The sequence below is a fragment of the Mus musculus genome, chromosome 2 (assembly GCF_000001635.26).
Source record: "Mus musculus strain C57BL/6J chromosome 2, GRCm38.p6 C57BL/6J".
NCBI lineage: Eukaryota > Metazoa > Chordata > Mammalia > Rodentia > Muridae > Mus > Mus musculus.
The window spans coordinates 119,309,782-119,336,574 of record NC_000068.7 but is presented as its reverse complement, the minus strand read 5'-3'; the positions used below and the strand labels follow the sequence as shown (position 1 = coordinate 119,336,574).

The following is a 26,793-nucleotide window of genomic DNA, read 5'->3' as shown; positions in this document are numbered from 1 at the left end:
GGAGAGCAACAGGGAATGATGACCAAGCCGTGGATGGAGCATATGCACACTCCTGGGACATGAGGAGTCCAGTGGGCACCCAGCTCCTGTCCACCATACTGGAGCCGGGGTTGGGGAGTAGTTTGCCTCCTGAAGTTGGATTCCACTAAGAGAAAGGCATCTGTTGGGTCTGCTTTTGCTTTACTGTGGACTGACTAGGAGCCTCTGCATAGCTTCTCACTGGCTTTGGGTGGTGGTTGCTGCTGTTTCTCTCAATTTGCTTGACATGGGGTGACATTGGTGGCTGCAGAGAGAGAATCAGCACCCAGGGGAGTATCCTGTGCCTTAGAGGAAGCTGGGCATGGAGTAGACTGGAAACTCCCTCATCAGTGTCTCAGCCTGAGCAACAGACTCGGGGAAGGCTCTGACCCTCCCCTTGTAGCCTCAGCCATCCCTTCAGCTCTGCCCAACTTCGAAAAAGATAAATCTAGGGCAGATCCCCTCCCCTTCCTCAACCCAGACCAGTTCCACACTAGTACCAGAAGTGCAGGTGCCAGTACAACCCAAATGCCCCAGTGGCAGGAGGAAGTACCCGAGGGGACGACACTCATGATCTAATAAAAGAGCACTTTTGAATAAGTAATGAGAGGCTCTTCCTCAATGGGAGAAAATCAAGGCAGGGGAAAATAGCCCCATGGAACTTAAAGTGGAGTAGGAACACCCAGGCTTAAAGTCACCAGGCACAGGAGGCCAAGGCCAGGCTACCCAAAGACCACCCTTCTACACAACATGGCAAACCCAAGCATACACAGGCCCTGGGGTTCCCGCAGAGCCACTCCACAGTGAGAAGATAAGGGGCTTTGAATTTGGGATAGGGAGGCAGGAAAAAGATCCCCACTCTGCTATTACACAGATAGGACCCAAGAAGTAATAAATTCCTGTACACATCTGTTTCATATTATAAATACACATTATATACAAAATAATGTTATAAAATGTAGAAAGGCCAGTGCTTCTGATTCTTAAATTATCAAAATACTAGATTCCAAAATAAACTACAAAACAAAACCTCATATTATTGATTTTTGAAGATCGGCTTCAAGGTTGGTCTCGGGGCAGCAGTGGGCACTGGTGGAGCCCAGGCTCAAGGGCCCAGAAATGGGTGTGAGGGAGGGAAGGGCCTAGGCCACAGCCCCCTTCCCCCCATCTCCCTTATTGGGAGTTTAGCATGAAGGCCCTGAGCTCCCCAGTGAGGCCTGTACCCCTGGCTGGCAAAAGGGGCGTGCCCTAAGCCCATCTGTTCACATGAGCCCAGAGGCACCAGGACCAGGGGAAGGACCAACTCTTGCCTAGAGGCTACAGGTGGCACTCCACCTACTGGGGTTGGAGGCAGGAGTCACACGTGTCCCCTCCTCGGGCTTTCCTCACCTGCAGAGTAGCTCCTGCTTAATGCCAAACTCCAAGGCTGTTCTGCCTGCGGGAGGCCTATCCTTTGCAAGCCTCCTCTCTGCTTTCTCATTTGGGCCCAGCTGTGAGGATGGAGTCTGGGCAAAGGCACTTTGGAAATACAGATGCCCACAGGAGCTACAGCAGCGCCAAGACCCACTAGGGCCACTGCCACTCTCTGGAGAACAGTCAAGAGCTCCATGATGACCACTGTTGGCAGAGCAAGTCCAAGTTCGAGAGGCACCTTAGATATCAGCTCAACTGATGCTCCTCTAACTCCTCAACTCTGTTCCCTTGGCGGGGCTGCCCATCTGAAGCCAGGCAGACTCCTGGAGGTGTGCAGAGCCGGTGCGACTCTTGGCGGGTTCACAGTCTGTTCAGTTCATGCCATTTCCTCCTCCTCCGCAGAGCAGCACTGTGCATACTAAAGATGTCCCATACAGGATGCAATGTAAACAATGCAGAAGGAAGGCCCAGCTGCTGGGCCGGAGCTGGGTGTCTGAGTAGGCTCCTGCCTTATACCTGGGGATCACATACAAAATGGGAAAATGGTTATACCGGGGGTGGGGGGGGGCGGTATGCAATGATCCAGAGGTGCTCTGGACCTCTCTAGGAGACACCACTGAGGGAGTTAGTACCCTCAGCCTCCTGCTCTAAGACACACAAGAGGAGTTCAATGGAGGAAGCAGACACAGGTAACCCTGTGTCTTCACCCAAAGGCAAGTGGGAAATAGTTCCTGAAAGCTCTGCCTGAGCCTTCTCCTGCTCCTTGACTATGTCCCTTTCCCTGGCACAGCTGCCAAGTCAGGCATACCACCTGGCTCCAGTATCACTCCCTCTGTGGCAATGGGGCCAGCAGGGCACCCAAGAGCCACTACACACCAAAGAAGAGATCTCTGACCCACCCCTTCAGGAATGAGATTGCTAGTGAACAGGACATTTTTTTCCCACCACACAAAGCAGGAGGGGACATGCTTAGAGGGAAGAACTCACCTCTGTGGCAATCACACACTCGTTCCTCTCTTCTGATATCAAACACACTGATTGGTACATAGAGTCCCTGGGAGAGCAAATGGCTGATATTCGACACTCTGGCTTCTCACTGAAGGAACAGAAGACAGGGAGGTAAGAAGGAAGGAATAGGGAGGGGACAAGCAAGGAGCTGTCAGTCTAGATCCCAGAGATCCCCTTTAGGGTATGTGCTGCAGGGGTCCGGAGGGGTTCGGGGAGGGCATCGGGGAGGATGCTCAGTGCTGGCCTTCAGGGGCAGGGGGTTAGAATAGGCCTCTAAGGGAGCTACAGGAGCCGACCAAACCAGAAAAAAGCCAGTATTGCCACTAGAGACAAGCCCTACTGTGGGAAGATGGAAACCACGAGAGATATACTGTGGACACTTGGTATTTGGGAGTTAAGACTGAATGAATGAATGAATGAATGAATGAATGAATGAATGAGAGGGACTTCCCTAGTAAAAGATTCCTAGCAGAATTCTTTTTTTTTTTTTTTTTTTTGGTTTTTTGGTTTTTTGAAACAGGGTTTCTCTGTGTAGCCCTGGCTGTCCTGGAATTCACTTTGTAGACCAGGCTGGCCTCGAACTCAGAAATCCGCCTGCCTCTGCCTCCCGAGTGCTGGGATTAAAGGCATGCGCCACCACACCCGGCCACCTAGCAGAATTCTTAAAAATTAGTGTGTGTGTGTGTGTGTGTGTGTGTGTGTGTGTGTGTGTGTGTGTGTGTGTGTGTGACTGCACCGTCTCAGAAGTTAAAGGACTTCTAATATGTAGGTCCTGGAGGTCAGATTCAGTCACCAGGCTTGGCAGCAGGTGCCTTTACTCTCTGAGCCATCTCAATGTTTTTGAGACATGATCTGCTGCTATGTTACCCAGGCTAGCATCAAACTAGCAATCCTCCTGTCTTAGCCTAAGTAGGTAGGGCTACAAAGTCTGTGCCACTGTGCCTGGGTCCCTATAGAAATGTAACTAGAAGCCTGGCGTGGTGACGCACGCCTTTAATCCCAGCACTCGGGAGGCAGAGGCAGGTGAATTTCTGAGTTGGAGGCCAGCCTGGTCTACAAAGTGAGTTCCAGGACAGCTAGGGCTACACAGAGAAACTTTGTCTCAAAAAACCCCACCCCACCCCCCACAAAAAAAAATAAATGTAACTAGAGTGTCTTCTTGTCAGTACTACAATCTTACTTGATTAAAAGTTGCCAAGGCCTGATGCCAGCCTCCCACTCAGCCTAGGAGATCCTGTCAAACTATGGAAGGGTCTGTGACCAAGCTATGGGCTTCCAGGTGTGGCTTACCTGTGTAACCGAAGTGGCACCTTCTCTCCTAAGCTCTTGTCACTGTGAGGATACTTCCCAGGCATGCCGCCCCGTCCTAGGAGTCCCGGGGCTAGATTGTAGTCCAATGTGTGGTTCTGCAGTTTGCCACAATTGGACTTGTCCAGACCACAGTCCACTTCCAGCTCCTTCTTCTGGTTTGTGTTTTTGAGCTGGGCGGCAGGGATTAGGTTGTCCTTCTGGAAGTCTGACAGATTGTTCATGGCTTCCCTGCTCTCGTCATCGGGCCTCCGAAGCCGCAGCTGCCGCACAGCCACTACCACCATGACCAGGAGCACCAGCAGTACCACTAGCCCCACGCCCAGCGAGACAGCTACCCAGGGGAAGCTGGGTGGCAAGCCCACGGGAAACTCGCAGCGGCTGCCCACAAAGCCATAAGGACAGTTGCAGACGAAGTTGTTTGGGGAGAGGCCAGTGTAGCAGGTGGCCCCATTGAAGCAGGGTCCGGAGGCACAGGCATCGTGGGTTATCCGCACCTCGCAGCGCCTTCCAGAGAAGCCAGCGGGGCAGGTGCACACAGGCCCATTCTCCAGATCGTGGCAAGTGCCCCCGTGGGCACAGGGACTTCGGGCACAATCGCTGATGTGCAGTTCACAGTGGGTGCCTGTGAATCCAGGCCGGCAGCGGCAGGTTCGGCTTGGACCTCTGTTCTGGCACTGGCCTCCTGTAAGGGCACAGGACCCGCATCAGCAATAGCCTGTGGATTCCCGGGTGAAGGGAATGAGGTCTCCCCCACGAGCTTAAGCTCTTCTACCACCGTGTGTTCAGCCTGCGTGGACAGAGAGCTCTCTACAGAGAACTGTACAAAGACTCCAAAGTCCTGGCCTCTGGGGTAATCCTGGTTCTCTATGCCACAGTGGGCTATTGGATAATAGTTACTGGCGTCTTCCAGAATTTAGGGTCAGACAGATATGCTTGGCTTGATCTCTCTGGCAGGGGATCTGACACCTGTAGCTTCACCTGATCCCTTAGTCTTGGTTTCCTCACCTGCTAAACTGGAGAATTTGATCCTTTCACAGGTAGCCCTGAGGATCAGTAGGGAAGACGCAAGGTAGAATAGTATAGACCACGCACAGGAGAGTGCGAATAGATCACATTGCCACTCCCAGGGCCTTGTCAGCTCCTGAATGGTTGCCTGCCTGCCTGCCTGCCTCTTAGACCATCACCTACCAACGTGTTCTGTGTATCAAAAAGCACTGGGTATTCCAGATTCTTTGTGCTACACTTGTTCTAGGTGAATGTCGGGGAAGATGAGGCTTCAAGGTACAGAGCTCTATCACCAGCCTCCCTTGAAAAGGGAATGTGAAGCCTCCAACATCCTTTTTTCTAATTCAAGGCTTCCTGAGGAGGGCACAAGCTAGCCTTGTCAGGCAGAGGCTCACCCATGGAATAAGAACAGAGGTCATACAGATGGGCACTACCCTCACCTACAGCCTATCGATGACCTTCTTCTCCAAAGCCCTACTCTCCATAATGCATAAAGTTCTTCACCCTCCAAACCAAAGAGGAGCCTGTTTCAGTCAGCCTGACCACAATAGCAGACAGGTCTCTCTCCTCACGATTTTCTCAGGCTCTCTGGCCCCGGGGCCACTTCAGCAGGTTGGTAAGGTGACAGAAGAGCTTACCATTGGCACACGGGTTGCTGGTACACCTGTCTACTTTCTTCTCACAGTTAGAGCCGGTAAAGTTGGGGGGGCATTCGCAGGCATAACTGGACCCCTGGTTGCGCTCCCGGCAAGAGCCCCCATTGAAGCAGGGTGAGTCCGCGCAGGTCAAGGTACTATGCTCACAGTGCTGGCCATAGTAGCCTGGGGGACACAGGCAGTGGTAGCTATTCTCCTGGTCCTGGAGAGAGAATATAAACAGGCTAAAGTTGGGCCCGGGGGATGGGACAAGGATGTATGAGGTTGGTGCCTAGCCTCTACTTGTCCAGAGTGCCCATCCATGCATGCATATACAACCACACTGACTGGATGCTACCTGGTTAGACCTGTGCCTTCCTGAGCTGATGTGGGTCTCACCTTACAGCTGCCACCATTTCGACAGGGGTTGCTGGCACACTTGCTGAGTCCCAGCTCACAGTGCTCACCAGTGTAGCCTGGGAGACAGGTGCAGGTATAACCCTTTGGCCCACTGTTGGAACACGTTGATCCATTCTTGCACGGAGAGTGGTGAGTACAGTAGTTGAGATCTGTGGAGACAGGAAAAAACCAGCTGAGTGGGACCAGGAACTCTCCCACCTCCACTCAAGATCACCCTGTATTTGGCCCAAAGAAGTTTAAACTCATAAGTTTTCCAGGCCCAGGCATCCCTCCTTTCTCTGCCTGTGAAATCCTGAGCATTCACTCGCCTGAAACTACATCTAAACTGTATACGTATACCAAAAGTGGGAGACAAAGCACAATTGGCCAGCATCCTGCTGGGTATGCTCACAAACATTTCCAGCCAGAGCAAGATGAAGAAGAGGCCCTTAGCCAATGAGGAAGTCAGGAAAGGCTTCATAGAGGAGGTGCATGCCTGGAAGGACTAGAAGGAAGAGTAAAAATTCAACAGGTGGAAAGAGTGAGGGGGCATAAGAGCCACTACAGGCAGGACCGGCATCTTCTAAAGGAGGTGTTGAAAGTGTATTTTGAATGATAGCTATTTGTTTTCTTGTTGGAGAAGAACAAGGAGGGAGAGCCAGACAAAGCAAACAGAGGGGTTGGAAGGGTTGTGTTTGCATACAGTGAGTAAACGACTGTCACCTGGGAGCAAATGTGGACGGCAGAAAGGGTGTGTGTGTGTGTGTATGTGTGTGTGGTATGGTGTGTGTGGTGTGGTGTGTGTGTGTGTACGTGTGTGTATGTATGTGTGTATGTGTGTGTGGTGTGGTGTGTGTGTGGTGTGTATATGTGTGTGTGTGTGTATGTATATGTGTGTGTGTGTGTGGTGTGTGTGTGTGGTGTGTGTATATGTGTGTGTGTGTGTATGTATGTGTGTGTGTGTGTGTGTGTGTGTTGGGATCAGAAATAAAGAAGAGAAGTTCTGTGTGTCAGAGAGAGAGAGAGATGCGGGGGGGAGGAGGAGAGGAGTGAGGGGAAAGAAGGGGGGAAACATACAAGGACTGAATTCCATTCTGGCAATAAGTCAGGACCTAGGCAAGCTTTTTCCAGCTTGGCAAACCCACTCCCCATCCTCTCCAGGCCCGTGTGGTGTTGCCATGGCAGCAGGCACAGTACTTGACCCTGAAAATGGGAGGATGCAGCTGGCTACAGGGATGTAAAAGAAAAGATTCCCTCTCTATAAGACTGGAGCTCAAAGACTCCTATGTGGGCAAAAGAGTGGCAACCCTCAAATGTCAGGTAGAGACTGTGTGAGCTCAGGCAGCTGCCTGGCAAGTGTCACTGGAGAAAGGCAGGTGGCTGTGGCCACACTAAAAAGGCAGTTACATGTTCCCTCTATCCAAAGGCCTGGATTGGCTACAGCCCAGGGCAGCCAGTGGGCACACCCCACCAGACAGCTGTTTAGGGGAGAGCCTTGGAAGGTGAGCAAACACTCAGGGGGTTAATAGGTAACTACAAGGCAGAAAGAGGAACAGCGCTAACCTTCCCTTTCTCTTTAGTCTTGCTAGAATTTATGAGTATGAGCTGCAGGCTGCCAAGCTGTTACCCCTGGCCTCTTTAGTCATCCTGGCTCTTTAGGATGTGGAGAAGAATGTCCCACCATCCCATTTTAGGTCAGTTGTAAAGAGCCTTTAAAAGCAGTGAGTGGACTGGGGTAGAGCTCACAGGTGGAGTGCTTGCCTAGTATGTTAGAGACCCTGAGTTCCATTCCTAATACCTCACACACACACACACACACCACACACACACATGTGCACATAGACAAGTCCTGAGACTTGTCCTTGAACAATAATAGAATAATAGGAAAGTCAGTTACTGACCACCAAGAAAGGTGTCCAGTCACCATCTCTAGTTTCAGGCCCTGCCACCCCATCTCTCCTTCCCTTACTCACCTTGGTCACAAAACAGACCTCCCCATCCCTCATCGCAGGCACACTGCCAGGGGATGCTGCAGGTGCCATGACGACAGCCATTGTGGGGGATACATTCATTGCACAGGCGACCCTGCCAACCTGGACGGCAGCTGTTAAGACAAGAGGGGAGCCCAGTGTAAGATGGGAGACCTGCTCACAAGGGAGAGCCCCCCTACTCCCGTTTCCTGTCCCCACTTACATGCACTCATCTGGCTTGCTGCAGTAACCATTCTGCTCATGACAGCCAGAAAGACATATAGCTAAGGAAAAGAAATTGGGCTGGATGAGGTTGTGGTACCATGGACTCTGAAGCTTCAACCTCCTCTCCTGCTCCCCTGGGCTCACTTCCTGCTCTTGGCCTCCAAGAGGAGCCATGGTTATCTTAAAGGGGACCAGGGGACGAGGGGGTGGGAGAACATCACACTGCATGGGATGAAGAATAAGGACCCTGTAGGCTTAAGCACTGCGGAGGAGGCTCTGAGACTAAGGGTACAGTACAGCATCCCCAGCTGGTCCTGAGACCCAGCACAGACCCATTCTGAGTGCTTTCTTGGGAAAATCCCATCCCTTCTATTCTCACAGGGGGCCTGGCTACTTACGCTGGTCACAGTACTTCCCAGTCCAGCCCGGCAGGCAGGACAGGCTGCCATCTGGCTGGCACTCATAATGTCCGAAGTGGTCATCGCGCTTCTTGCATAGGCGAGAACAGCTCTCTCCATAGTAGTTGTCACTGCAGATGACCCGGTAAGAGTAGCTCAGTCTGGTGAGGGTGTCATTTTGCTCGTCTGTTCGCCAAATCTTACCCACAGCAAGAGAGCCTTGGATGATGATTTGGCTGATGAGAGAGTTTCCTGGCGAAGTCTCTGCAGAAAGAGGCTTTGGTCAGAGAACCTGATTCAGAAAGCCAACCTGATTCAGAGAGAGTTGACTGCTGCCAACTCTCTCTTTAGTTGTGACTATGGTGGTCAGTTCACACTCTAATTATCTAGATTAACTCTACCTGCAAGTAAGCACAGGCCAGAGGGTCCCAGAATCTTGCTACTTAGTCTCCCTGGGTGTGTGCATGTGCAGGGGGCTTGATAGCATTCAAAAAAGGGTACAATGGACGGATGTTAAGATATCCTAGGGTTGTGGAGGCAGATACGGAGGGGAAAGAGGAAAAGAGGTCAAAATGGAAAAAAAGAAAAAATTTAAAGGGGGAAGTTTTCTGGTTCGAGAACTGGGAGCAAGGGGTTCTGTTCTAGACGTAGGTAATGGTTTTTCTTTTTCCTTTTCAAAGTGAGAATTGTTGTGCTGGTGAAATATCCTTTTCCTCTGTGTCAGAACAACATCCCAAAGCCATTATTCCCTTTCCAAAGGAGCGGAATTCGCAAAAGGTGTAAAATACAGGAAGAGGCCCGTCAGCGGCGCTGGCAGCCTCGGCCTTTCTCACCGCCGTGCTCCCCGCGTTCCCACGCCAAAAATAACCCGCAGGAAACGCAATTGTGCTCTGAGTCCAGGCAGCGAGCGGAATCCGAGCGTCCAGCGCGGGGCGCAGCTCCGGCCAAGCTAAGCGTCCTGGCCCCCACCCCCCAAGCCTGCGTCCCCAACCCCCACCCCCGCCTATAACTGGTTAACTCTTTCGGCGCTGTGTGATGTCGCCCCCCTGTGGCCGAGAAGTTAGATACTCACCTGGCCGCAGGTCGTCTCCCGGTGTGTGCCAAGCTTGGATGTTGAGTGAGAAGGTTCCCTGGGAAGCAAAAGGGGGGGTGGGGGACATTAGAGATAGCGATATCAGCAGGGAGGGAAAGGAGGGGGTGCCTCGCAGCAGCCTGTTTAATTAATCTAATTGCAGGATATAGTTACGGAGCTCGGCTCAACATAACTGGTGTTCGCGCAGCGCTGCGCGCGAGCTGAGAAGGCAGGGGAGGGATGAGGGATGCGGGAGTGTAAGTGAGAGCCGGGGGGTGGGCGGGCGGCGCCGCGTTGGGGGTTTGGTAATGAAATTCGTATCCCAAGAATTGGGGAGAAGGAAAGGGAAGAAACTGGGAGGAAAGACTAACCAAAGCCTCTCCGGGATGATCCTATGAGAGAACAGGGGGGCGGGGGCAGAAGAGAAAGAGCCCTTGGGGCTCTCCAGAGAGCGCTTTGGAAAGGAGCTCTGGTGTCCCGGCGCTCCCTTCTTTCCCTTCGGTTATCTCCCGGTGCATTTAAGTTGTGCTTACCGGCCAGGTGAAATTGAAGGGCAACTGCAGAGGGTTGCGACCACTGCCGCTATTCTTGTCCCTGACGACGAAGGAGTTGGTGCCCAATACCGGCGTGGAGACATTGCCAAAGGTGCAGGGTCCCTCGGAGAAGGTTGCCTGGAAGTGCTTAAGGCAGATGCGGAAGAAAGTCCGGCAGCCCGGTTCGCAGGACTGCCCATTGGCCAGCATACCGCGCTGGTTGACGAACTCCTGCAGCCGCAGCTGGAAGATGCCGGAGCCCGCAGCGCGCTGCTGCACAGGGACCGAGAGAAGGAGGGAGGAGAGCGGTCAGGCTCAGCCGGGGCCGGGGCGCAAGCCCGGAGCGCTGCGGGAGGGGGCGGAGAGGACGTGAGACATTACCTGCGGCCACAGTACCGCCAGCAGCAGTAGCGCCCAGCGACAGGCGCTCCGGGACGCAGGCGTCATCCCTTGGGGTGTCCTCTCCACTCCGGGACTCCGAATCTGCTTGTTAGGGATGTCGCTCTCCCGCAAGTCCCGTCTGCCAGCCGAGTTCCTGAAAAGCTGATTCCCCTCGGGACGCTGCTCCCTTGTCGCCTTCTCAAAAACTCCGCTGCTCGATGCCTCGGTAGGTAATCCAGGTGAGGGCGACTGGGCGGTGGCTGCTCTAAGTACGTGTCCTGGAGCAAATCCTAGGGTCTCGAGCGGGCTAGTGAGGGAGTACACTGCACCCAAGTGACTTTGGCTGCAGCTCTTGGCCTCGGGTTCCTAGCCTGCGAGCAGCGCCGCTACTGAAACCTGCTTGCTCCAGAGCCTTTCTTATATATATTGGCTGCTCTTCGCAGCCTGTCAGTCAGACAGACTCACGGTCACTCTCCCCTCCCCTCCAGGCCTCTAGTGGCTACAGTCCCAGCACCCACCGGAGGGGGCCTCCGCCCCCGCCGCTCCCCCTGTCAGCCAGCCAGTAGGGCGCAGGTCCCCGCCCCTCTTCCAACTTCTGGGCTTCCAGCTCTGCGCGTGCCCGGCGAGCAGTCCTTAGAGATCGTCTGCTTAAAGGCTGAGACCCTCGCCACCAGAGGATAGGAGGGTAGCCCAGTGATGCGGCGGGAGGTGAGGTGGTTCCCGAATGGTCCAGGGGGTGGAAACTCTAAGGGGTCCCCGTAGGCGGTGCACCTGATCCAGGCATTAGATACCTACAGTCCTCTAGCAGGTGGGGAAAGCTTAAACTAGGAAAGCAAAAAGCAGGACCAGGGGATTTGGATCTCCCTTTCCTTTCCAGACTTTAGGTAGCTCCTGCCTCGCTGGCCTCCAGCCTATGTGTGCCCACCCTCCACGCGTCCCCAGCACCGCAGGGAAGCCATCCGACGCCTTAACCTTTCCCTGGCTATTCCAAGCAAGGCAAAGGGCCAAGCGTCTAGGACTCTGGTCTTCTCTGCACCTGGTAGGCGTGTCACCTCAAGCAGCAGGGCGTGCCCAGCGCGTGCCTTCTCTCTTTGTCCCCCACCCCCACTCCCTCCTGGCTCGTGCTAGAGCCAGGACTAGAGGTTCGAAAGAGAGGTGGGGGGCGTGGTTCTCGAAGTGGGGGGGGGGTCCTCAGCTGTATGGTAATGAGGTTCTAGTCTTTTCCCTCAGTGCCTATCTCACCTGGGTCGCGCTTGGTCTCCATATCCTCATCCTGGCCCCCACCCGCGTCCCCTAGCTCCGCTGGAGTAGGGAGGAAACTTTCTTAATTCCAGAATTTCCTTGGGCCACTTGAGAGGCAAGGTGAGAGAGCTTGAGGCTGATCAGGTCTAGATCTCTCTGCATAGGGCAGGATGTAGGGTGGAACTGGAGGCGCATAGAGTTGTTTGAGTTTCGGGTGGTTTCACCCATGTCACACGCGCGCCTCTCCCGGGTGGCCTCCGAGCGCAAACCCTGCAGCTGCTTTCCCAGAACCCGTCGTGCTCCCCCGAGGCTGCAGACCGGGGAGGGCTGGCTTCTCCCAGTTTTGGGGGGTGCTAGATTTCTCTCTCTCTCTCTCTCTCTCTCTCTCTCTCTCTCTCTCTCTCTCTCTCTCTCTCTCTCTCTCTCTCTCTCTCTCTCTCTCTCTCTCTCTCTCTCTCCTACAGTGAGAGCGGTGGGGGCCCTGTGGCTTCAGCTGTCAGCCCTCCCGCGTGGTGATTGCTGGCTATGGTCGGACGATAAGATCAGTGCGGGCGGGGGTTGAGGGGAGCAGGGACGCGGCTCCAGCCCCAGGGAGGCCGTGGTAGGGGGAAGTGGAACCCAACAGCTGCCAATGACGAACATGGTCTGATATTTTGACTTGGGTGGTGGTGATGGAGAATTGGGGGGGGGTAAGAAACATGAGGTTGTGAGCGTGGGGTGGGGGGTGGGGTGAGGTGAGGCGACAGGCTCCGGGGTCCCCCACGCACGGCCACCCCTCCCAGCCACCATCTGGCGCGAGCGGGTTGGCGTGGGGAACCGAGGTGAGGCGGGGGCCGGCAGATGGGCCCAGGCTGCACTAGCGAGTTAATGTAGGTTATGGGCAAGCCGAGTCCCAGGCCCGAGGGACGGGGAGCTCGGGGCGTACCTCCCGGCGGTCCTGGCAAGTGGACTTCCAAATCCTCTCTGTCTGCATCCTCTTTGCACCGTAGACCTGCCTGGAGTGCCAGAGGGTGCTCCCTCTCTCTCCTTGGAGCTGGGCTTGCAACCCCACCTGACTCTAATGGTTTTCATCTAACAGTTTTCATCTCAAAATCCTAGCCTGGGAGTTAGTAGAAACTCTAACGCGGGCACTTGCTTGACTCTCAAGGGAGACTCCCACACGGGATATCTATTATTTTGGAAGTGGCCTACCCTCATACACATTAGTATGCCAAAATATTTGGCAAATAGTGAAGGGCCAAACAAAAGTTGGAATCACCATTTTCCTCAGAAATGGACAAATCACCCACTTATAAAATTTCTGACCTAAGAAGGAAAAAGTGTTCATTTTTTCTCTCTCTCTTTTTACCAGAAGCACCTATTACAATATTCCTCTTCGGAACACCACCCTTAGCCTTGGGTCCCTGCTAGAGTTCCCATCTGCTGGTATCAATCTTTACCCACATTGCTAGGCACCAAGGGCTCAAGCTGTGGTGCCCAGTGTCTCTCCAGACCACACAGCTGGAGTCCTTCTCTGTCACTCCGTAATTAGTAGAACCAACTCTCTAGTGGAAGAAAGACAACACCCTTCTGGTTACTCAAAGGAATGGAAGGTTGTGAGGCTCATAGCAGGCCTCTAGTCAGGGCCATCTGGCTCTGACCCTGATGTAGATGGCCCCTAGGTCTCTAAGCCATACGACCTGGGTTCCCATAAACTACAGCTCTTTCTTGGGCCTACAGCTTTTCGACTCTACAGAGTCCTCAACATTTCCCAGCCCTGAAGCCCGAGTAGCAGGGAGGCCAGGCGAAGCCTTTCTCCCTACAAGTCTCCTGCTTCTACTGTTCCCTCCTCTTGGCCACTGTGCACGCTATTTTTCAGTTTCTCCCATTATGCAGAACCAGCCCCCGGAACTGAAAAACAAAAACAAAAACGCCAAAGCTGTCTTTCAGCGGTGTCCCCAAACTGGCTGCAGGTTACTGGGGTGCGGCTTCGGGCCTCCTTCTTAGCTAGAAGCCTACAAGCGCTCCCCAGGGCCACCAGCGCAGCTCGGAGACCTCCAGCGCGGTGTTATCTCAACTCTCACCGGCTACCCTTCCCAGGGGACAACGATCTGGACCTGGCACACTGCACCCGGGTAGAGGCGAGGTGGGGTCTGAGCTACTGCGCCCGCAGGACAGGCTGGGGGCGGGGAAGAAGGCCTGCCCGGGGCGGGGCACTTAAGCCTTGAGAGACACTGCTGCGGTCGCTGCGGAGAAGGGGCCACGTGCTGCGAGCCGCGGCCGGGGAGCTGCACAGAAGGCGGGGAGATTTGCAAACTGTTGCTGCCACATGGCTGCTTCATTCGATCCATTCACATTGAAATGAGGCCGGCGCGTGCCTCATCTGCCGCAGGGCGCTGCCACGCGTCAGGCTGGCCCTCCGCGTGCCAACTGGGGCAGTGGGGCTGGCAGAGCCTGGCAGCCGTGGGGGCGCAGCTCTGGCCTAGAGGCTGGGAGGGGGGTAGGGGAAGGAAAATCAACTTCTCTAGCCACTAAGGCGCCGCAGATTCTCGGACCTTGGCCCCGCATTTAGGAGTGAACCGACAGAAAGGAACAAGACGAACGGTTTGAGAGGGGGGCCAGGATCGATGCCGCCGCTCCCCGCAGATGCGCCCCGGCAGCGCTGCTCTCCATCTGCCGCTGCTCGCACCTGCCGGTCAATAAATCGATTTTACAATTTAATGCAGCAGCTTCCCGCCCGCCTCGGACAGATGCCGCCGCAGAAGCACCTCCGCCCTCTCCCCTCCCCTCGAGGGGCGCCAGCGGTTAGGAACCGGTTTCCCGCTTAGCAAGCAGCGCCCCGCGGCGCGGCGCACTTTTCCCTACTGCCCCTTGGAGAAACTGCGTACTTGGAGTTTTTGCCCGGGGTCAGAGTGGATTCCCCAGAGAATAGGCCTGAGGCTGAGGGAGGAGAGAGGAAGATGATGACTTAGCATTGGCCTCGAGGACTGGCTGGGGGGCTTCAAGGAAGGAACAGGATGCAGGAACTGATGATAAAATCCCAGGGCTAGGAGAGAAGAGGGGCATGGTGTTGTAAGTCACAATGGGTTCTGAGGATTGAAGAGGAGGCCCGAGCACTGAGGTGGCCTGGGGTCTCACCCCATTCTCCCCTTAGTCTGGTGAATGAGTATGACTCGGATTTGGCCAAGAAACGTAACCACGGCTCTACATCTGTTCTTTCATCCCTGCAAAGTGATAATAATAGCGATCTGGGAGACTGTATTGGACTATCCATTTTGCAAGATTCAAAGAATAATTTAGTTCCTTTCTTTCCCTCTAGGCAACATGAAGACAACCAGAGGCCACCTCGGGGGCGGGGCACAAATGAAATTCACGGGTAGAGGAAAAGACAGAGGACACACTCCTAAGGGAAGAGGCAATAGGAGCAGAACGGAGGAGGGGAAAGAGCAGAGCGTGAAAAGTCAAGGTTTCGGGGCCTTTTTTGGTAGGAGGCCTGTGATAAGGTTCTTGACTGAACAACCTGGCCTAGAGAAAACCTTCCCACTGAGACAACTCTCCTGCTGGAGGGTAGTCTTTCAGAGCAGCGGCCTGCAGAAAGGAAGAGATGTCATCCTTGAATGGATCTAATCAGAGAGGGTGCTGGCCTCAGAGAGAGGGGGGGCGCGGGGGCGCGCTCGGCTTTTCCTCATACCTCTGAGAGACCCTACTTCCTGGGTTCACTGTCCACTGTCTGGTTGCTCATGCCTGATGACTCAACATATGCCAAATAAAGGATACCCAAGTGGGCAGGATTACTGGGCACGGCAGAGAACTGCTTGGGTTTCTCCTAAGGCCTGGAAGGCCTCCCACCTCCTTTCCCGGGGTCCCAGGCACAGTGTCTGGAGTAGTTTCATACTGTTTCCTTGGCTTTCCAGAACACAGAGCCTGGCACTGAGGGGAGTTTTCTGTCTCGGTAAGAGTGTCTAGGGCCTGCAGCAACAGTAGGCTTGAGAGGACAACCTAAGGATTCCAGAAGCTTCTTGGCTGTGCCTGCTGAGTGGGAAGCTTGCTTAGGGCCTCGTGGGTGCTGGTTAAAAAGAGAGAAGGTGGGACAGGGCACAGACTTGGCAGCTGCAGAACTGAGATAAGCCTGCTAGCAAGGGCCAACCTGATGACGACCCCACAGCTGCCTCGGCTACATCTGCCAAACCCAGGAGATGCCTGGAAAGCTAGGGCCAGGAACAACACGGTGGGTATTTCCAGCCACAGAGGAGGCTGGGCCTTAGGGCAGCCTCCGTGGCATGTTGCCCAGAGCCCTGGTTTCCCCTTCCCCGGTTCCTTCCTGTCCGAGCTCTACCAATGAGCAGGGAGGCATGGGACAGGGGGAAGGCTCAGGAGTACCTCACTGAGGGACCCCGAGTTTAACTGGAAGTAGTGTGATCCCATCACATTGAGGTAGAAGGAGGAGGATTAGGAGTTCAAGGCCACTGGAGGACCCTAGTGTGGTTGCCAGCACCCATGTTATGAAGCTCACCATCATCTATAACTCCAGATCTAGGATAGCTGACTCTCTTTTCTAACTTCCTCAGGTCCACACATAGAAACACTTGAAAAATCAAAATAAAATCAAGAGGTAGAGACAAGCAGCTGAGTCCAAGGTCAGTCTGTTCTATGTCCAGAAGTTCCAGACCACCAAAGTTTATATAGTAAGATCCTGTCTAAGGAAAAAAAAATCCTAGCCATGTGTGTGTGTGGTAGCGCACACCTTTAAACCCAGCCCTAGGGAGGCAGAGGCAGGCAGATCTGTGAGTTCAAGCCAGACTGGTCAACAGAGTGAGTTCCAGGACAGCCAAAGCTACACAGGACAGCCAAAGCTACACAGAGAAACCCTGTCTCCAAAAACAAAAAAGAAAAGAAGAAGAAAAGAGAAAGAGAGAGAGAGAGAGAGAGAGAGAGAGAGAGAGAGAGAAAGGAAGGAAGAAAGAAAGAAAGAAAGAAAGAAAGAAAGAAAGAAAGAAAGAAAGAAAGAAAGAAAGAAAAAAAAAGAAAGAAAGAGAAAAAAGAAAGAAAAAGAAAACAAGCATCTTGAACGGAAAGCACATGTCAGGCTGGGCGTGTGCTCTTCAGTGTCCAAATGGCCATTGCCTCCGACCATCATCTGGGCTGAAGAATGTGGCAGGTGGAGGGGAGCAGCTCACCCTGTCGGCCTGACTTCTTCATCCTGTGGTTTCCAAAGAAGCCTCTGCATCTGCTCATCCCCTACCCTTGCAGGCTGACCTTTAACCTTGCCAGGCTGGCCCCCACTCTTGCCAGGCTGACACCTACCCTTGCCAGGCTGACCTTTAACCTTGCCAGGCTGCCCCTTACCCTTGCCAGGCTGACCTTTAACCTTGCCAGGCTGCCCCCTACCCTTGCAAGGCTGCCCCCTACCCTTGCCAGGCTGCCCCTACCCTTGCCAGGCTGACCCCTACCCTTGCCAGACTGCCCCCTACCCTTGTAAGGCTGACCCCTACCCTTGCCAGACTGACCTTTAACCTTGCCAGGCTGCCCCTACCCTTGCTAGGCTGCCCCCTACCCTTGCCAGGCTGCCCCTACCCTTGCCAGGCTGACCCCCACCCACTCTTGCCAGGCTGACCTTTAACCTTGTCAGGCTGAACCCTACCCTTGCAAGGCTGACCCCTACCCTTGCCAGGCTGACCCCCACCCTTGCCAGGCTGACCCCCCCCACTCTTGCCAGGCTGACCTTTAACCTTGCCAGGCTGACCCCCACCCTTGCCAGGCTGACCCCCCCACTCTTGCCAGGCTGACCCCTATCCTTGCCAGGCTGACCCCTACCCTTGCCAGGCTGACCCTACCCTTGCCAGGCTGACCTTTAACCTTGTCAGGCTGAACCCTACCCTTGCCAGGCTGACCCCCCCCACACTCTTGCCAGGCTGACCCCTATCCTTGCCAGGCTGACCCCTACCCTTGCCAGGCTGACCCTACCCTTGCCAGGCTGACCTTTAACCTTGCCAGGCTGACCCCTACCCTTGCAAGGCTGACCCCTACCCTTGCCAGGCTGACTTCTACCCTTGCCAGGCTGACCTGTGGTCCTCTCTACAGGTTTATCTTAGGGCCTTTCCTAGGGCAAAGCTGTCCAGGTCTCTCTCCACACAACCCTCCTATCCTTCAAGCTCCCTTGGTTTGCAAGTTCATCCCTACCCGACTCCTGTGAGTCCCTGGGTGCTTCTGTGCCCTGCACCTTCTCCCACGAATGCCCAACTCATCTCTCAGAAGCAACTCTGCCCTCTCACTTCCCAACATGATCTCTGATCCCTGATCTCAACTGCCACCCAGGACAAGCAAGAGGTGGGGGATAAGGCCACACCCTTGTCTTTGTCTACCAACAGGAACCTAGGAGTGGGGTTTACTCAGTCCCAGTGCCCCACTGTCTCCTGGAAGGAAGGGTTAGGCCTGAACCAGGAAGTACTTTTGCATATTTCTCACACAGAGAGAAAGAGACTGGGGAAAGAGCCTGGGAACAGGTGCCAACTCTGAACAGCTGCTTAAGCCAAGAAGTCACTGTTGCCTGGAGAGAGAGCTGACTGCCATGGTCAAGTAGGTGATGGGTCTAATGCAGAGGGCAGTGGTCTGGACGGCTATCCCTTTCTCCCAGCACAGTCAGAATAAGAGGAAATGAGCTTCAGTGGTGGCAGGAAGGATTTAGGTTAGACATATGGGAAGACTTCCTGTGTCAGAGTGTCTACACTGTGTATCCTAGTTGCTAATCCAGGTTGAACTCTCCCCTGGAGTTAATGAGAATTGCATACTGATGTTTGCTAATGAATAACTTGACCCGTCTGGGGTTAACAGAGAACCTCCTGCCCCGTATCTAGGAAAATGCCCAAAATGGCACTTTCCTTTCCTGCAGCCCTGTGAGGACCACTGTATGAAAATCAAGATTTGGGTACTGAAATACCTGAGCTATGGTGAAAAGTCATGGTCTCCATTATGTACAGTTAACTCTGTATACTTAGCAATAAATAGCAAGACCTAATACTTCTATGGCCACTGATGCTTTTCCAGGGCCTGCTTCCGTGGCAAGAGCACTGCTATTGTTGGAGTTGTCTTGGCATCTGAGAATCTCCCTGTGCCTCTTGCCCACCTTCCTCTCTGCTCCTATGGCCTTGATACCTCCTCTTGTCACTGCAGCTCCCTCCCAGGTAGCTGAGACAGATCCATCAAGTGCAGCCAAGAGCCTGGCTGTGTAGTTCAGTGGTAAAGCATGTACTTAGCATGCAGGAAGCCCTGGGTTCAATTCATAGTAGAACACACACACACACACACACACACACACACACACACTCACTCACTCACACACACACTCACTCACACACACACACAGAACATGGTACTATAGGTTTGTGGTTCGTTTTCCTGAGGACCCACTGAGACGTGTGCATGTACAAGCATGGAGGAAACACACACCCAAAGACTGGGTACAAGAGCTGCCTTGGGAGGAGAGCTACCTTGTAAGGCCACAAGGACATACAGGATTGGACTCTTTGTGGGAAGGGAAATGAAATGGAGGCACAGGTAAAGGGACATAGGAGGTTGAAAAAGTGGCTCAGCAGGTAAAGTATTTACTGTATAATTGGGGAGACTGGAGTTTGAATCCCCCCAGAACCCACATAAAAGCCAGGGGGCACCCAGATACCCAGGTTGTACATGCCTTTAATCCCAGCACTTTGGAGGCAGAGGCAAGTGGATCTTTGAGGCCAGCCTGGTCTACAGAGTGGGTTCCAGGACAGTCAAGGCTACACAGAGAAACCCTGTCTACAAACACAAACACAAAAACAAGCAAGTCATGTCTGGCTAGTGTCTGTGTCTGTAGTCCCAGAACCTCTACAGGAAGAGGGGGACAAAGAAGGAAGGCCTAGACCAATAAGAGAACCTATCTTAAAAAAACAAGGTAAAAGGAAAAGACTAATAACCTGAGGTTGTCCTCTGACCCCTATATATGCACTGTGGCACGCACACACACACACACACACACACACACACACACACACACACACACACACACACACACATGCACACACACACTACACACAATGCTAACTCATAATATAGTTTTAAAAGAAAAAGAGAAGCTGGGCATGATAGTGCATCCCTTAAATACCAGCATTTGTGAGGCAGAGGCAGGCAGATCTCTGAGTTTGAGGCTAGCCTGGTCTACAGAGCAAGTTTTAGGACACTCAGGACCACACAGAGAAACTATGTTGCAAAAACAAACTTTAAACAATACAAAATGAGAAGAAAACTAGAAAGAAAAGAAAAGAAAAAGAGTGTGGTAGCTAGCAGATGGAACCAAGTCTCAGAGGAAGATTTGTATGGGAGGCAGGGTTTACACTGGACCTGGAAAGAAAACTCCAAACCCCAGAACTTTATAGTATGTGTTTATTTGACTTATGTGTTTGTGTATATGTGTCTGTGCTTCCTATGTGTGTGCAGGTGCCTAGAGAGGCCAGAAGAGGGCGCTGGATCACCTGTCTTGGTAGTTGTGAGCTCCCTGGCCTGGGTGCTGGGAACCTAACTCTGGTCTTCTCGAATAGCAGCAAACTCTTAACCACATAGCTATCTCTCCAGCCCGGGAGCTGTCCTTACAAAGAGGGGAGGAGAACAGGGCACTGAGAGGCCCAGGATGAGAGAGGGAATTAGCAGGTGAGAGAGGGAATTAGCAGGTATCCCTGGCAGAGTCGGGTAGAGGACAGAACACTAACTTGTGAGGTTGGATATGAGCTTAGTGGTTGCGGTATGGAAACTCACCAGGTGAATGAATTCAGTCTCACTTGAGCAGAGGTGCTTGTATGGCTACCTACTGGCAGTGGTGTACTGAAAAGTGTAGTGTGGGGCAGTCAGAGAGGCCAAAGGCACAAAGCTTTCCTGCATCTGAGGCTGGGGTGCCCAGGTCTGTTCCTGAGTTGACAGATTCCATGGGCGGATGGCCAGGTGGTCTAAAATGCCAGAGCCCCAGTGACCTGCTAGGATTAGTCCCTGTGCCTTCTATGCAGGCACGGTTCCAACCACTCACCCCCAAAAACACACTTCCCCATTTCCCAAATCAGCCTCTGCAAACCTGCCTCTGGCTTGTCCAGTTTCTGTAGAGTAGAGGCAGCTTGGTCGCATACTGGAGCACCCCAGCTCCTACTGCAGTCAAAGGCTGTCCTGCTTGACAGTTTGGCTGAGACTTGTCTAACAGAGGAGAAAGTGTTTACTCAAGCCTAGCATCCACAAAAGTATTTTGGGAGAATGCCCTGAGGCCATATATTGGGACATATCTATACATACACTTAATGTTAGGTGAGCTCTCAGGAACACTAAGATCAGTTCTGGGCTGTTTAAGGGCTTGAATTCCTCCTGCCTAGGTTTCAACACTTTGCAAGACTATCCCAGTCTCTTTAGACGCTTTGGTCATAGAAAGCACATTTGCTGGTTGATCCATAAGTTCTACTGTGATCAGTGTGGGCAGCTGGTATAGGAGAGCTGTTTGTTCTGACCCTCCATGATGTTTTCTGGAATGGAACAGCAGAGGAAGTGTCCACCAATCTCTTGGGTCCAAGATATCTCTCCTGCGTTTAAGGACCTGCCAGCTGCACCTGCTTGGCACTCAGGACAGGGCCAGCTTAAGGATATGGGAAGTCCTGGTCTGTTCCCAGGCAGTCAGAGTGAGGCTGCAGGGTCAGCCTTTCTCAGCCTCACTGGGGTGCCAGGCTCAGGTCAGCCTGTCACAGTGGCCAGCTCACCCAAGGCTGAGATCATCGCTCTCCATGATAGCCTCCACCCCCAGCTGAGCTCACTACCATTGCCTTCTGGGGGGCATTGTTGTCTCCCCGGCCCCTCCCCAGGCTCAATGAGCTGTTTGTTGGCATGTCCGGTGAGGGTAAGTGAGGGCGGGCATGGGGCGACCATACACAATGGGGATTCCGTCCATTCTGAGGTGACTGCGGGAACCAGGCCGGCTTTGTCCTGGGGACCCTTATTCCCACCATTTAGGAGCCGGAACCTCAGGCGGAAGGCCCTGTAGTATAAGAACAACAATGTCGTCACCCTGTCTGTAGGGGAGGGTGCTGCAGGCCTGGCCACCTAGGTACCCAGGGGGATCTGCAGCCTGGACATTTCAGAACAGGGAGGACTTAGGATAGGTCCTGGAGCCAAGGCTGTGCCTCAGATATGAGGGAGAGTCAAACAGACAGATGGAGACTCTTCGCTTTCCTTCTAGCCCTGCTGCAGTCTGCAGTATGCACTATGCACGTGGGTGAACTCCCTGACACTCCAGTGCTCAGCTTCTTAGGGGGAGCCAAAGAGAACCCCAAAGTGCAGAAGAATGAGATGCCTTCTGCAGGCCCGTGCTGGTGTGGTACAGAGTTGAGTTAGGGGTAGCCTGGTCCACAGCTTGCCCTTCAGAAGTGGCTCAGGTTTCTCAGACAACAAGTGTTTATTCTCAGTGGGAAGGGGGGCAGTGGACACGACAGGACGTCACAGCATTTCCCTCCTGCCTGGTGCTGCAGTGGTTCTCACAGTCTGGGCACTGGTGACATCACCGGCCTTTCCTCCCCAGCTCTGGTCTTCTTGCCTCCCTCACCCCACCCTGAGCCCTGGCCAAACCACAAGGTTCTTAGGCTCCTGTTTCCGGTGAGGGCACTTCTGGGTGGGCACTCCTAGGGGGTAGGGGAGCAGTGAATGGAACAGGTTCCTTAGCTCATTGCTCAGGCTGAGTCAGAGATAGCCCTTCTGTATTCACCCCTGTGAGACTGTGCTGTCCCACCCAGGGCCTATTCCCAGTTAGATGCTGGCCCTTTAAGGGTCTTGGGAAGCCAGAACAACAGGAAATCCAAACGGCCTCATTAGGCAGCTCCAAGCTCAGCACAGTAATTAGCGCCCTGAAAACAAAACAAGGAAAAGCAGGTGGTGGTCCCCCCCATCTCTGCCTCCCCTGGCGTGGCCTCTTAGTACCCAGAGCTGGGCAGCTGGGACGAGACCCTTCCCCCCTTCTAGGCCCCTCACTTCAAGCTTCTGAGGACTGGTCCCCACTGCCCAGGCCAAGGGTCAGGATGACGCTTACAGAGAGACAGGCTGCATGCAGCGCCTTCACCAGCGACATATCCCTGGGGACATATCGAGGGCTTCCCCTTGACCACAACCAGGTGGCCACTGGTCCACAGCATCTTTCACCTGTTTGAAAAATACTGTGATGGGGACTGGGGACTGAGTCTGCCTCTTGCAAAGGGAAAGTAGAGACCCAAGGTAGTCCCCTCATGGAGAACACAAATCTTCTCTAGGGTCCAGCCCCTCCAGCTTGCCCTGCAGGTGAACAGGACTACTTGAGCAGAGAGTATGGCAACCGACCGGCTCTCACTTGCAAGTGCCTTAGATGCCAAATGCCTGAGCAGGAGTCAAACAGGTAACTTTAATGGCTTCTTTTTAGCCAGGTGCTTCAGGTGACACCCAGTTCTGTCTTTCTCTTTCTCCAGCTTTTTGCTGTGTGGGGAAGCCATGCTGCCCTGCTCCTGAGATGTCTCCCTCAGCTGGAAAGTTCCCTACAACCAAGCAGTCACTGAACAAAGTGTGTAACACTCCACAACCACCCTGGAAGGAGCTCTTGGCAAAATCTGAGGGACTGTAAATGACACAGCCTTGCGTTGGTGCTTCCTTCAGTCTGACAAGGCTAACTTTCTGAGTACAGATCCTTCCCACCCCCAGACATTAGCAGGTGACCAGGCACAGACTTACAAACAATACAAAGTGAGTTGGAGCTGGAGAGACAGCTCAGCAGAGAACTCAAGGCTCTTGCAGAGGACCTGAGTTCAGTTCCCAGGACCCATATGGAGGCTTACAACCCTCCATGATTTCAGTGCCAGGGACCCCAATGCCCTCTTTCTGACCTCTGTGAGCACACACTGTGGTATACATACATACGGGAAGGCAAACTGAGACTCATATAAAATAAAATAATGTTTTTCAAAAGTGAGCTGGAAATCACATCTGACTCTGAGGACTTCAGCGAAGCCCAGGAGTTGGCCCAGCAGCCTGTCACACACAGCAGCACTGTATCAGGGTCACTTGAGCCCCAGGGAGGTCACAGCATTTATGTTTTGTGCAGAATAAGGGCTGAAGGTCCTAGGGCTGGGGAGATGTAGGTTCTTCTGAGAACAAAGCTGGCATGACCCTGAACATGGCAGGAGCTGCACTGGGCTGGCCTGGGCTGGAGGCCCCATGGGGCCAAAGCTGAGCAGGTTGAGTGAGGTTGGTGGCCAGCCTGTGGCCACTGAATGGGACTGTAATTAAACTGTGGGTGGGTTTCTGGTCACACTCCTGTTGGTTGAGAACAAAGGCCCAAGGCTTCATTGCCCAGGGGGAAGGAGAAGCAGAGGGAGGGGCTGGAGTAACCCAGAACCTGCTATTGGGCTGGGCAGCTGGCCTCCAGCTGGGGCCGGGAGCTCTGCAGACACCCCCAGAGACCACTGGCCTCTGTGGCCACTTCTGAGGGACTCCCGCTGGATTCAGGGGTCCAGTTCTGAGGGTGGTGATGGGAAGGGGAGGGGCATAGAGCAAGGCCACACATGGGAGTCACCAGAACAGGGGCATAGAGCGAGGTCACACACGGGGGTCACCAGAACAGGGGCACAGAGCAAGGCCACACATGGGAGTCACCAGAACAGGTTTCTGGAGATTCTGATGGGCCTGGTCTGAGACAAGACCTAGGGGTAGTTGTTTCTAAAGGCATCCCCTGGGTGGGGCACCCACCCCCAAAGCATATAGTGCTCAGAGATCACACCCACCCACTGGGCCCAGGAGCCAGTGCTGCCCCAGAAGACACAGGCAATAGAGTAGTATTCTCACCCAGGGATGAGGAATAAGACACTCACAAGTGTCCAGCTCTTTTTACCCCTGTGGAAAGTTACCCAGGGAAGTGGATATGGGCAAGGAGAGCAGTGTTGATAGGGCCCCAGGGGCTTCAGTTGAGTGGTCACTTGGAAGGGCCTCTCCTGCCTTACTCACAATCCCTTAGGGCCTGTAGCTATCTCTTGAGAAAACAGGCTGGGTCCAAGTGAGAAGAGAGGCAGGCTCAAAGCACCTGAGCAAAGGGGCTGGAGTTCTGTGTGGGGACGTGACCCTGTCGTGAATCATTTCCCGGATGTAGCTAAACCGGCCCAGACTTCAAGGTTTTGGGGGGTGGAAATCTTTTTTCCAAGTTCCTCGATCTGTCATCCCCCTCCCCCGCCGGCCGGATAGGACTGGACCAGTGTCCTTAGGGTTCCCACTCAGCTTTCCAACTTAGCCCTTCTCCACGGAGCTCTCCCTGGACATTGTTCCCGCCTCAGGAAGTCTCTGATGCCCTGCACTGGATTTTGTTTTCCTTGTTATCGGGACAACTAATATTTTTTCCTGTGTGGATGGGGGGGTGGCGGGGGGGGGGGAGATTTTCCCAAGCAGATTACAGCTGTCAGGGAGGGGGGAGGGGCTGGAAGCTGAGGCTGCCCTTCACTCTCCTTTTACCACCCTCCCAGATCTGAGCTTGTGAATGAAGGAGGAAGTCTGGCCCTCAAGCGGGCCTGGCTGACTGGACACTGGGCAACTTTGACTTAGTGCTGGGCTGGAAAAAGTGCACACCTGTCCTCTCCTCAGCTCCCTTCTAGAAGTATTGCCTATGGAGACACTCTACCAACACACACAACACACACATATACATATATAGACACACACATACACACACACACACACACACATACACACACAGACACATACAGACACACACAGACACATACAGACACACAGACACACAGACACATACAGACACACACAGACACATGAAAAGTTGCTAATGGTAAGCACCTCTGTTTTCTGTAGCTTTCACAAAGCCTGCACAGACAGCAGACCAGAAAGCTAGGCTACATGTTCAAAGATAGGGAGAAGGCCCTGGGTTGGCCTTCTCCCTAGAGTGACAGGGAGGTAGTCTTCCCCCTCTCCTCACACATGGGACGGGACTCCTGTGTCCCTTGGGAACTAGAGCTTCCATGTCAGAATTCCAAACCACCAGGCAGCCTTGTGGCAGAATGTAAACAAGAGCAAGCACACACAGGAATCTCAGCTCTGCTCACCAGTGTGGCACCAGGCAATTCGCTTGCACCCTGCTATGTTTTAGGCTGTGCGTCTCCAACATGGCCACATTGATTTCCTGCCTCACTTACCCATACGGTCTTGTTGTGAGGACACAGATGAAACGATCTGATTCACTGTCAGAAGATTCTCCTGACTGGACATGAGCCGGGTATCGTGCTTCAAGTGAATAATTCCAGCGCTCAGGATGCTAAGGCAGGAGCTTGGGCTACACAGTGAGTTCAAGGTCAGCCTACACTACATGGTAAGGGCTGGGGGAAGGCAACCCCACCTCACCACCACACACACAAATACACTGAAAGTTGCTAACAGCAAACACCTCTATTTTCTCTAGCCTTCACGAAGGCCCCACAGAGAACAGACCAGAAAGCAGGAGCCAGGAGCAGACACCATCAACATTGTGTGTACATCCTTCCTCCATAAACTCCCACTTTCTCTTATATTTATATATATATGATTTAATATATATATAGGTTTTTTGAGACAGGGTTTCTCTGTGTAGCCCTGGCTGTCATAGAACTCACTTTGTAAACCAGGCTGGCCTTGAACTCAGATATCCGCCTGCCTCTGCCTCCCAAGTGCTGGGATTAAAGGCGTGCGCCACCACTGCCCGGCTTCTTATATCTTTGAGGCACTGTTTCATGTATTCCTGGCTGGACTTCAACTCGTTTTGTAGCCAAGAAAGACTATGAATTTCTGATCCAGTTTACTGAGTGCTAGGGACTTAACCCAGGGCTCTGTGTCTACTAGGCTAGCCCTTCACCAATTGAACTACCACATCCCCAAAGCAATAAACTCCCAGTTGCAGCACTGGGGTAGTTAGTGCTAGGGTGAGGCTGCCTAGGTCTTTGGGGTGGAGAACCTGCAGTGCTCCAGCAACAGGGTTTGCCTATGATGATTAAGTCCCCTTCAATTTAATGACAACTGACAGCCAGGGAGGTGGCTCAGGGGTGAAGGGGAAACTCACATGGAGAGAGAGGTCCTTTGCCCTCCACAGGTGCCCCACAGCACGTGCATTTGTATGTGTGCACACACACACACAAAATACAGAAATAAATGTAACGG

The 26,793-nt window shown here is 53.4% G+C and overlaps 1 protein-coding gene and 2 long non-coding RNA genes across 4 annotated transcripts; 1 reads left to right on the top strand and 2 right to left on the bottom strand.

The window, feature by feature from the left end:
• Positions 1-908: 908 nt before the first annotated feature.
• Dll4 (delta like canonical Notch ligand 4) lies at positions 909-10,791 on the bottom strand. 2 transcript variants are annotated; one of them, NM_019454.3, is made up of 11 exons: positions 10,369-10,791; positions 9,988-10,260; positions 9,455-9,512; positions 8,383-8,646; positions 7,983-8,043; positions 7,763-7,893; positions 5,790-5,959; positions 5,394-5,613; positions 3,730-4,432; positions 2,419-2,527; positions 909-1,947 (listed from the first exon to the last, which is right to left on the bottom strand). In NM_019454.3, exons 1-11 carry the CDS (start codon positions 10,432-10,434, stop codon positions 1,942-1,944), a joined length of 2,061 nt encoding a protein of 686 aa, NP_062327.2. In that variant the 5' UTR covers positions 10,435-10,791; the 3' UTR covers positions 909-1,941. The 2 variants fall into 2 exon arrangements, with proteins under 2 accessions (NP_062327.2, XP_030107747.1); XM_030251887.1 differs by lacking the exons at positions 9,455-9,512; positions 9,988-10,260; positions 10,369-10,791 and having other exon boundaries at positions 911-1,947; positions 5,858-5,959.
• On the top strand, positions 10,378-15,376 carry Gm14207 (predicted gene 14207). Its single transcript, NR_030683.1, has 4 exons — positions 10,378-10,594; positions 11,246-11,407; positions 11,599-11,730; positions 14,909-15,376. It is a non-coding gene; the product is annotated as a predicted gene 14207 (long non-coding RNA).
• Gm52558 lies at positions 14,251-17,830 on the bottom strand. Its single transcript, XR_003954054.1, has 3 exons — positions 17,770-17,830; positions 14,478-14,635; positions 14,251-14,278 (listed from the first exon to the last, which is right to left on the bottom strand). It is a non-coding gene; the product is annotated as a predicted gene, 52558 (long non-coding RNA).
• Positions 17,831-26,793: the final 8,963 nt, after the last annotated feature.

Excerpts from the sequence above, each read along its gene's own strand:
- Dll4 (NM_019454.3), bottom strand. The coding sequence starts at position 10,434 with ATGACGCCTGCGTCCCGGAGCGCCTGTCGCTGGGCGCTACTGCTGCTG. Across the intron at positions 9,513-9,987 it reads CCTTCAATTTCACCTGGCCG|GGAACCTTCTCACTCAACAT; the intron begins GTAAGCACAACT and ends TTTGCTTCCCAG. Across the intron at positions 5,960-7,762 it reads AGGTCTGTTTTGTGACCAAG|ATCTCAACTACTGTACTCAC; the intron begins GTGAGTAAGGGA and ends CTGTCTCCACAG.